This window comes from Oncorhynchus nerka, linkage group LG18 (assembly GCF_034236695.1).
Source record: "Oncorhynchus nerka isolate Pitt River linkage group LG18, Oner_Uvic_2.0, whole genome shotgun sequence".
Taxonomy (NCBI): Eukaryota; Metazoa; Chordata; class Actinopteri; order Salmoniformes; family Salmonidae; genus Oncorhynchus; species Oncorhynchus nerka.
The window spans coordinates 35,885,465-35,895,515 of record NC_088413.1 but is presented as its reverse complement, the minus strand read 5'-3'; the positions used below and the strand labels follow the sequence as shown (position 1 = coordinate 35,895,515).

The following is a 10,051-nucleotide window of genomic DNA, read 5'->3' as shown; positions in this document are numbered from 1 at the left end:
ATCAAGCCTACCACTGTTGTGTCGTCCCCGTGTTGAGGATCAAACTTGATGATTGAGTTGGAGCGTGCATGGCCACGCAGTCGTGGGTGAACAGGAGTACAGGAGAGGGCTCAGAACGCACCCTTGTGGGGCCCCGTGTTGAGGATCAGCGGGGAGGAGATGTTGTTGCCTACCCTCACCACCTGTGGGCGGCCAGTCAGGAAGTCTTACAGTACCCAGTTGCACAGGGCGGGCAAAAAGTCGAGACCCAGGGTCTCGAGTCCGTTGATGTAGACCCTGCCACATGCTTGGAGGGTACTATGGTATTGAATGCCAAGCTGCATTGTTTAGTCGATGAAAAAGCAGCATTCTCACAATCCAGGTATTCCTCTTGTCCAGGTGGGTTCCCAGTCCACGTGATGGAAGCAGTCTTGGAGTGTGGAGTCAGGGCAGTGTTTCTGCCTGTAGGAGTGTGCAGTGTGGTTGAGATTGCATCGTCTGTGGACCTATTTGGGCGGTAAGCAAATTGGAGTGGGTCTAGGGTGTCAGGTAGGGTGGAGTTAAATAAAGTGATATGGTCTGCTTGACTGTGAGTCTCTCAAAGCACTTCATGATCACACCATGTCTCGTTACATGAGGCATACGTCTTCTTACCAGAGTGCTACGGGGAAACGGTGCACCGTCGTTTAGCTCAGTTACCTTGTCCCTCTGGAGCTTTCTACCACGGGAACAGGAACAACGGTGGCCCTCTTGAAGCATGTGGGAACAAGCAGACTGGGATAGGGAGAGATTGAATATGTCCGTAAACACATCAGCCAGCTGGTCTACGCATGCTCTAAGGACACGGCTAGGGATGCCATCTAGGCCGGCAGCCTTGCAGGGTAACACGTTTAAATGTTTTACTCACGTTGGCTGCTGTGAAGGAAAGCCAGCAGGTTTTGGTAGCGGGCTGTGTCAGTGGTATTGTATTGCCTCAGCTACACCTGTTTAATAATAAGCAACGCCTCATTTTCACCTAATTCTCTCATTCTGAAAATTATCCACATAAATTACTGTAGAGGAAAAACAGTTTGTTCGTTAGCTAACCATAACTTGTAAACATTCCACAGATTGCCAGGGTCCAGTAAGCAACTAACGCGTTATAACTTGAGGAACGGCAAGGAGTCGAGGCGAATTGGTTAGGTTACCAACGTTAGCACATCTGTTGTAACATTAGACTTTATTAGCCAGCCAGTTTTCACACCATAAACTCAATTATTTGATCAATTACGTTGGCCAAAGCTCATCATTTCTCTGGCTAGCTAACAGATCATTCGAAACAGCTAGCAAGATACTTAACAACGCGATGATGACCTGGTACACCACACTTTCTCCCTCACCTCAAACTTTCCTATAGCCAGTTGTTGTTTTTTTTCCGGTTAAGGCTAATTAAGTACGCTTCATCACCTTCTCACCCCCGTCTCTGTGGTCAAACTTCTCACCTACCCCTTCGTTATCGTTCAGGGGACGCACTGCTGTAAATGAACTGACAAACTGCCTTTCCACTCTCCCGCTGTATTTCCAGAGCTGATGCTGTAACTCCTGTGGCAAATCGGCTGTCTTTTCTCTCGTCGGTAGCTGCTCCATTCTGTTGTTATGTATGTGAACTGACTGGCTGAGCCTTGAATGCAGCCAGTATTGCTCCAAACTATTGGAACGGACTTTAAATATATATATATATTTCCTGTATATGGTATGCTTACTTACTTGTGTCTTTCATATTTCTCCTGTGCTTTTTTCTTGTAAAACATTGTAATTGATTATTGTATTGTTGGGTTTTGAGTTTGAAAGGCATTTCGCCGTCCTTGTCCATGTGACATTGACACTTTAAACTGTTCAGAGACGCTCGATACATATGGCCACAGATCAGTCCTGTTGGAAGGAACTGAACATATTGTGTTGTATTGCATCCCTCAGATCTAGTTCTGCTAATTGAGCCAATATTTCTTTGCAACTGTAAGTACCTGATGTAGCACGCACCACAACACGTTGTTTCATTTCACCCACAAGGAAAGAACAAACACACATTATAACACATCTGAGAGGTGTGAAGACTTGACTGAGGCTCCATTGCCACCTGCTACCTTGGCACAGTTACACAGTGTGTTTCAGTGTCCTCGTCTATGATTGGTTGAGATTAAGGAACATAGTGTCAACGCCTGCCAATGTCTGTCCTCGACTGGCACCTTCTGGTCCACATTCAAATGATATTACATTTACAATTAAACATGACCATTTCTCACATTAATAAACAAGTTTATTAATTCTTGCCATTATTTTTTGTTTGTTTTTCAATAACATGACATTAAATACAGAAGGCACTTACAAAAAACAGTTCAATTATAGACATGTTATTATATAAACATTAACTTATCAATGACTTTTTTTTAAACGTACAGATTGATGAAGGACCAGAGATGACGGCACCATTTGCCTTTTTACAGTACATCTCATATAAGTGGTCAAATCTACCGCGCAATACAGTAAAAACAGTATTAATCATTATAATTGTTAATGCCCCTATTATGCTTTTACATGTATAACTTAATCTAAAAAACTTAAAATATAGAAAGCATAAAACATGTTGTTTATTTTTTATCACTAGTCAGTGGTTCATTTGTCATTTTTACATGTTAGGCTTTATGGTTTCTTTGTGCAAGCCCTGGTACATCTCTGTAAGACGAGTGGCCTCTCTCTGTCCTGACAGCAATGCACCATGGGTAGTGGAATAGTATTTCCGGTGGGTGGCTTCCCCAGCGAATAACACCTGTAGAGGCTGAGAGGGTAAAGAGGAAAGGAAGGGTGAGGAGAGAGGTTGGAAAAAAAGGAGAGGATAGAGAAGAGATATGATATACAGAAGAATAGAATAGAGAAGGAGATAGGTGGATAGAGGAGAGGGCAGAGATAGAGATGAGGAGAGAGGTTGTAAAAAAGGAGAGGATAGAGAAGAGATATGATATACAGAAGAATAGAATAGAGAAGGAGATAGGTGGATAGAGGAGAGGGCAGAGATAGAGATGAGGAGCGGCGAGAGAAAAAAAGACAAGATCTAAACAAACCAGTGAATGTCGGCATGACCCAACATATGGCATTACTGCCTCCGGGCCATGGGCTGCATCCCAAATTGCCCCCTATACTCTACATAGCACACTGCCTTTGCCTAGAGCTCTATGGTCCCTGGGCAAAATTAGTGCACTATATAGGGAATAGTGAACCATTTAGACGCAGCCACGGGGAGCTATTTTAGGCTCTAGACAGAGTGTATCCTTCTATATGTAATAAGGCTGCTTGTGACGATCTGTCGCACTTTTGACGGTAGGGTGGATTTCTCAAAGGTCACACTGCTCATTTAGCAGTCTTTAAGTGGCCACACACACAGTAGACACGCGCACACACTAAGATAAGGACACATGCATCAAGTTTCAGGGGCTACGCTGCTGGCCAAGACCCATGATTCATAATCGATCCAACACGGACTGTCATGTCCCTTGCTGCCGTATTTGGTGACATAGTGATGACACAGGCACTTTGACAACATGCTACGAGTTCCTCTGGTGGCTGTAAACAAGCGTCACGCCTCCAAAGACCAATGAAAGTTTTAAAACGTCTTGCTACGGTGTGCCCTAATTAACCCGACTCAGCTGATATACACTATATCCAGTCTGGGTTCAAATACATACATATTTAACTATGTGTTATTTAAAATACTTATTTTCTGTTAGAGTATTTTCAAATGATGTGGCCAAATCAACTTCTTCTATTTGAAGTATTTTAAAGTATTTTCAAACGACTTCCTATAAAATATACAAAACCATTTTCAAATAGCCCTAGGACCAAACGGAACTGGGTTAAAATGCATGGAGTATTTCAAATTTAAAGAAACGTCCTCTCACTGTCAACTGCGTTTATTTGCAGCAAACTTAACATGTGTAAACATTTATATGAACATCACAAGATTCAACAACTGAGATGTCAACTGAACAAGTTCCACAGACATGTGACTAACAGAAAGGGAATAATGTGTCCCTGAACAAAGGAGGGGGGGTCAAAATCAAAAGTAACAGTCAGTATCTGGTGAGGCTACCAGCTGAATTAAGTACTGCAGTGCATCTCCTCCTCATGGACTGCACCAGATTTGCCAGTTCTTGCTGTGAGATGTTACCCCACACTTCCACCAAGGCACCTGCAAGTTCGCGGACATTTCTGGGGGGAATGGCCATAGCCCTCACCCTCCAATTCAACAGGTCCCAGACGTGCTCAATGGGATTGAGATCCGGGCTCTTTGCTGGCCATGGCAGAACACTGACAATCCTGTCTAGCAGGAAGTCACGCACAGAATGAGCAGTATGACTGGTGGCATTGTCATGCTGGAGGGTCATGTCAGGATGAGCCTGCAGGAAGGGTACCACATGAGGGAGGAGGATGTCTTCCCTGTAACGCACAGCGTTGAGATTGCCTGCAATGACAACAAGCTCAGTCCGATGATGCTGTGACACACCGCCCCAGACCATGACGGGCCCTCCAAATCAATGTACATGCCTCGGTGTAACGCTCATTCTTTCGACGATAAATGCAAATCCGACCATCACCCCTGGTGAGACAAAACCGCGACTCGTCAGTGAAGAGCACTTTTTGCCAGTCCTGTCTGGTCCAGTGACGGTGGGTTTATGCCCATAGGCGACGTTGTTGCCAGTGATGTCTGGTGAGGACCTGCTTTACAACAGGCCTACAAGCCCTCAGTCCAGCATCTCTCAGCCTATTGTGAATAGTCAGCACTGATGGAGGGATTGTGCGTTCCTGGTGTAACTCTGGCAGTTGTTGTTGTCATCCTGTACCTGTCCCGCAGGTGTGATGGTCGGATGTACTGATCCCATGCAGGTGTTGTCCCACGTGGTCTGCCACTGCGAGGACAATCAGCTGTCCGTCCTGTCTCCCTGTAGCGCTGTCTTAGGCATCTAACAGTACAGGTATTGCAATTTATTGCCCTGGCCAGATCGGCAGTCCTCATGCCTCCTTGCATCATGCCTAAGGCACGTTCACGCAGATGAGCAGGGACCCTGGGCATCTTTATTCCGGTGTTTTTCAGAGTCACTATAAAGGCCTCTTTAGTGTCCTATGTTTTCATAACAGTGACCTTAATTGCCTACCGTCTGTAAGCTGTTGGTTTCAGAACGACCGTTCCAGAAGTGCATGTTCATGAATTGTTTATGGGTCATTGAACAAGCATAGGAAACCGTGTTTAAACCCTTTACAATTAAGTTATTTGGATTTTTACTAATTATCTTTGAAAGGGACGTTTCTTTTTCTTGCGGAGTTTAGTATTTTCAAATACAAGCCAATACTTTCCAAGTGTACTTCCAGATGCATTCCAAAATACTTACTTTGAAATGTCTTGAAGAATAATTGAAATACCCTAAATAGTATTTGAACCCAAGTCTGCATCCAGATCCAGATGTGGTTCTTACCGGAGCCTTGGTGCTCTTGGTGTAAGGCAGGGGCATGGCTAGCTGCTCCACGTCACCCCCACTGGAGCCCACCCGGGTGAAGGAGTAGGAGCCCCGGATGTAAGGGTTACTGCCCCACGACGAGCGCAGGATTCGCCTCGGCTTCGGAATGTTGGGGTTCCCTGAAGGAGGGAGAGAAAGGAACGGTGAGGTGGATGGTGAGGACAGTCAGTCCAATATAAACCCTTTGGATGGACACGGAAACATCAAGGTCCACACACACCAACGCTCTCTCTCTCACACACAGGCATGCGCGCGCACACACACACACACACACACACAAACACACCCTCTCTTACAACTCTTCCGCAGGTGGAAATAAGCCATTGAAAACTTCCTAAGGTAATGGCGATGCATGGTGAGTGATCCTCTACCAATCTCCCATAGGTGATCCTGCAACACATCCAATCCAATCTCCTGTATCGGTACTAATAAGCTATGGTCCCTCTCAGAGGCCATACACACTCACACACTGTAGTCTGTCTGTGATGAATGTGCTTCGTAGGGGGATTAAACCGCACTGACCTACATCAGGGGAGTGTGTCAGTGTGTGGGTAAATGAGTTCCCGTGAGTGTGTCCTTCCTATGGAAGTAAACAAAGTGAGGGCAGGAAGCGAGTATTGCTCAGAGCAGAAGGCGGGGTTTAGGGTTTACTGTGTCCGTTGGCTTGGCTGCATAGGGAGGAGTAACTGCAGTGAGGTGTGTATGTGTTTGTGTGTGTCCAGGAAAGCCTCTGACGTCATCATTAAGTGATGGTAACAGGGTCGGAGACATATGCTAAGCTTAGACCTGACTCTACTATGACCTGTTTGTCAGCTAACTGGCTTGACCAGAGGATAACTTAGTCCTTGAAGGAGGACAATTGTCACTTACGGTCTGCCGTAATTACCGAGCTTTGTCCACCCATGAGATGGGATGCATCCCAAATGGCAACCTATTCCCTAGTGCATTACTTTTAAGCAAGGCCCATCAGACTCTGGTCAAAAGTTGTGGACTCTGTATTTTATGTTAATTCCACAGACATACACACACACACACCTTTATCTAAACTATTTAAACCATTATATCTCTTAACCTATTTTCTCTGTCAATATGAAACAGACTGAAGCTATACAGAGCCACATACAGAGGGCTCATCTCTGTCAATGGTCATTATTTTCTTCCCAGTGTAGGGCATCCCAAGAACGACTGTGTGTGTGTGTGTCTTGTCTGCACTATCATTTACAGTGTTTTCCAGGGAGCAGAAACTTAATATAGAGACCCGTCGAATCGAACAATTGATTTTCTGTCAGGTTTTCTTTAAAAAGGCCGGTTAGTCTCGACGAAAGTTACAGCCAATTTCAATTTGCTGTGTTTCTTTTTGTCATCATTACTCTTAAAAGGGGGCTGCTCATGGGTGAAAGACAGAAATGAACAACTTGATAAAGTCGAGCAGCTTTGGCATTGACTCACTCATCTCTTCTGTGAGAATACTGGGTCATTCATAAAGTATGTCTGGGATGCAGACACACAGGCAACTCCTCTACCAACTTGTGTAGGATCAGCATTTCTTCATCTGATCCGTATTCCACCTATAAAGAGCACAGTGACTAAAACTGACCCTGGACCAGTTGTTGCGGGATGCACATGTATTCAACACCTCCACTCTGCCAGACATCTATGTGACTGATTCAGCATCAGCCCCCCAAAAGCCCCTTCTGGGAAAGGCCATAACGCAAGGCTCGGGAATGATGTCACATGATGATGTCATTTCCTGTATCTAATGTATACCTAGAGGCCCACTAAGGCTGAATAAGTGGAACTGCTCTTCAGTGCATCACCGTGACTCACTGGGAGTACAGTAGTGATGCACCCATTTAGCCCTCAAGGTCACAGTGTGCTCGTAACAGTGTGCGTGATGTGTGTGAGAGTATTCCTGCCCTATACTGATGAGTTGAAGCACAGAGCTTGATTCATACTTAGTGAGGGAATGCTGATGATGGCCTATCTCAGTGAGTTATTTAGGTCAGTGGTCCCTCACTCCATCAAGAACATATGATTTGATTCATCAACAAGGCCTTTAAGTACCTGAAATCTAGTGTTAGTGCAAGACGTGTACAAAAGCTGCGGGTTCGATTCAGAAAACTCTAATAGTTACTGCATATCACACACACACACACACACACACACACACACACACACACACAATGTCAACTGACCTATGTCAACGTCACAATGACAAACACACAGACATGCACACTGACCTGTGAAGCGTCGCAGCAGCTTGGTGCAGGTCTCAGCCACCGTCTCGTCATCGCAGCGCTCCATGAGCAGTGCCTCCTGGCCACAGATCCAGCCACTCAGCATGTGGCCGTAGCGCTCGGGCGGGTACAGCACATCAAATGAGCAGATCTTACGGTACCACAGCTCCTCGGGGTAGACCGGCTGCTCCAGCTGCGCCTCGTCCTCCCACACAAACTGGATGCTGTTGCACTCGGGGCTCCAGAAGGGATCGGCGAACTCCAGGAAAATCTTGTCAGTGGTGCTGATGCCGAGCTTCTCGATGGCGAGGACTTTGTCCTCGGGCAGCGAGGGTGAGAAGAGCGCCTCATGGCGGTTCTTGAGGACGCCGAGAGAGGCGGTTACGATCACGTGGTCGGCGGGGAGCGACTCGAGGTCCTCGCACTCTACGCTGATGGGGTACGCGTGACCCGGATTGGGGTTGGGCTCACCATGGCAACGTCGGTCGTCGTTATGGTCGCCGTCGTCGTGCCGATTGTTGTTGTCGCCATGGGCGATCTCCTCCTGTCGCTGGGCGGAGTAGTTCCAGTGGACACAGCGGACGGGTTTCCCCAGGCGCATCACGCGGGACGGAATGTCCTGCGCCAAGAGGTCCACGATCTTCATGAAGCCTCCCGGGATGACGTGGTGGGCCCCGGGGATCTCCGTCCACTCGCCGAACTCACTCAGCGAGACCTCATCCATGCTGGGGGACGAGCTCTCACAACTCTCCACCTTGGGAACGACACACAAACAAACACAGTCAGTTTGACTCAAATCAAATTGAGCTCCTTTATCAGCTGCTCTCACAACTCTCCACCTCTTTCCATCAATCAATCAACTCATCAATCAGTGAATCAGTCAAATGTATTTGAGCTCTTTTTAATATCCAAGCCTAGAAGCCCAGAGAGCAAGCAGCAGAACAGTTGAAAAACTCATTGGATGGAAGAAACCTAAAAAGAGGAACCAGACACTGGCTTTACCGTATAGAAACAAAGACAAATAAGTCGGTTCAATTCTGGTCAAATGTATATCCTCCATCTTGGTGTATCTACTTAGTTTCAAATATATACACTGCTCAAAAAAATAAAGGGAACACTTAAACAACACAATGTAACTCCAAGTCAATCACACTTCTGTGAAATCAAACTGTCCACTTAGGAAGCAACACTGATTGACAATACATTTCACATGCTGTTGTACAAATGGAATAGACAACAGGTGGAAATTATAGGCAATTAGCAAGACACCCCCAATAAAGGAGTGGTTCTGCATGTGATAACCACAGACCACTTCTCAGTTCCTATGCTTCCTGGCTGATGTTTTGGTCACTTTTGAATGCTGGCGGTGCTTTCACTCTAGTGGTAGCATGAGACGGAGTCTACAACCCACACAAGTGGCTCAGGTAGTGCAGCTCATCCAGGATGGCACATCAATGCGAGCTGTGGCAAGAAGGTTTGCTGTGTCTGTCAGCGTAGTGTCTAGAGCATGGAGGCGCTACCAGGAGACAGGCCAGTAAATCAGGAGACGTGGAGGAGGCCGTAGGAGGGCAACAACCCAGCAGCAGGACCGCTACCTCCTCCTTTGTGCAAGGAGGAGCAGGAGGAGCACTGCCAGAGCCCTGCAAAATGACCTCCAGCAGGCCACAAATGTACATGTGTCTGCTCAAACTGTCAGAAACAGACTCCATGAGGGTTGTATGAGGGCTCTATGTCCACAGGTGGGGGTTGTGCTTACAGCCCAACACCGTGCAGGACGTTTGGCATTTGCCAGAGAATACCAAGATTGGCAAATTCTCCACTGGCGCCCTGTGCTCTTCACAGATGAAAGCAGGTTCACACTGAGCACATATGACAGATGTGACAGTCTGGAGACGCCGTGGAGAACATTCTGCTGCCTGCAACATCCTCCAGCATGACCGGTTTGGCAGTTGGTCAGTCATGGTGTGGGGTGGCATTTCTTTGGGGGGCCGCACAGCCCTCCATGTGCTCGTCAGAGGTAACCTGACTGCCATTAGGTACCGAGATGAGATCCTCAGACCCCTTGTGAGACCATATGCTGGTGCGGTTGGCCTTGGGTTCCTCCTAATGCAAGACAATGCTAGACCTCATGTGGCTGGAGTGTGTCAGCAGTTCCTGCAAGAGGAAGGCATTGATGCTATGGACTACCCGTTCCCCAGACCTGAATCCAATTGAGCACATCTGGGACATCATGTCTCGCTCCATCCACCAACGCCACGTTGCACCACAGACTGTCCAGGAGTTGGCGGA

General features: G+C 46.9%; 1 protein-coding gene across 1 annotated transcript in view; it reads right to left on the bottom strand.

Annotated features, from left to right (window-relative positions):
- Positions 1 to 2,253: 2,253 nt before the first annotated feature.
- The window catches only part of LOC115145831 (spermine oxidase-like), a 33,283-nt gene continuing 25,485 nt past the window's right edge, over positions 2,254 to 10,051 (bottom strand). Inside the window, exons 5-7 of the mRNA XM_029687383.2 lie at positions 7,766 to 8,516; positions 5,484 to 5,644; positions 2,254 to 2,794 (exon numbers count right to left, since the gene is read on the bottom strand). Coding sequence (XP_029543243.1) covers positions 2,645 to 2,794; positions 5,484 to 5,644; positions 7,766 to 8,516 — 1,062 coding nt within the window. The 3' untranslated portion in view covers positions 2,254 to 2,644. The remainder of the gene's footprint in view (positions 2,795 to 5,483; positions 5,645 to 7,765; positions 8,517 to 10,051) is intronic.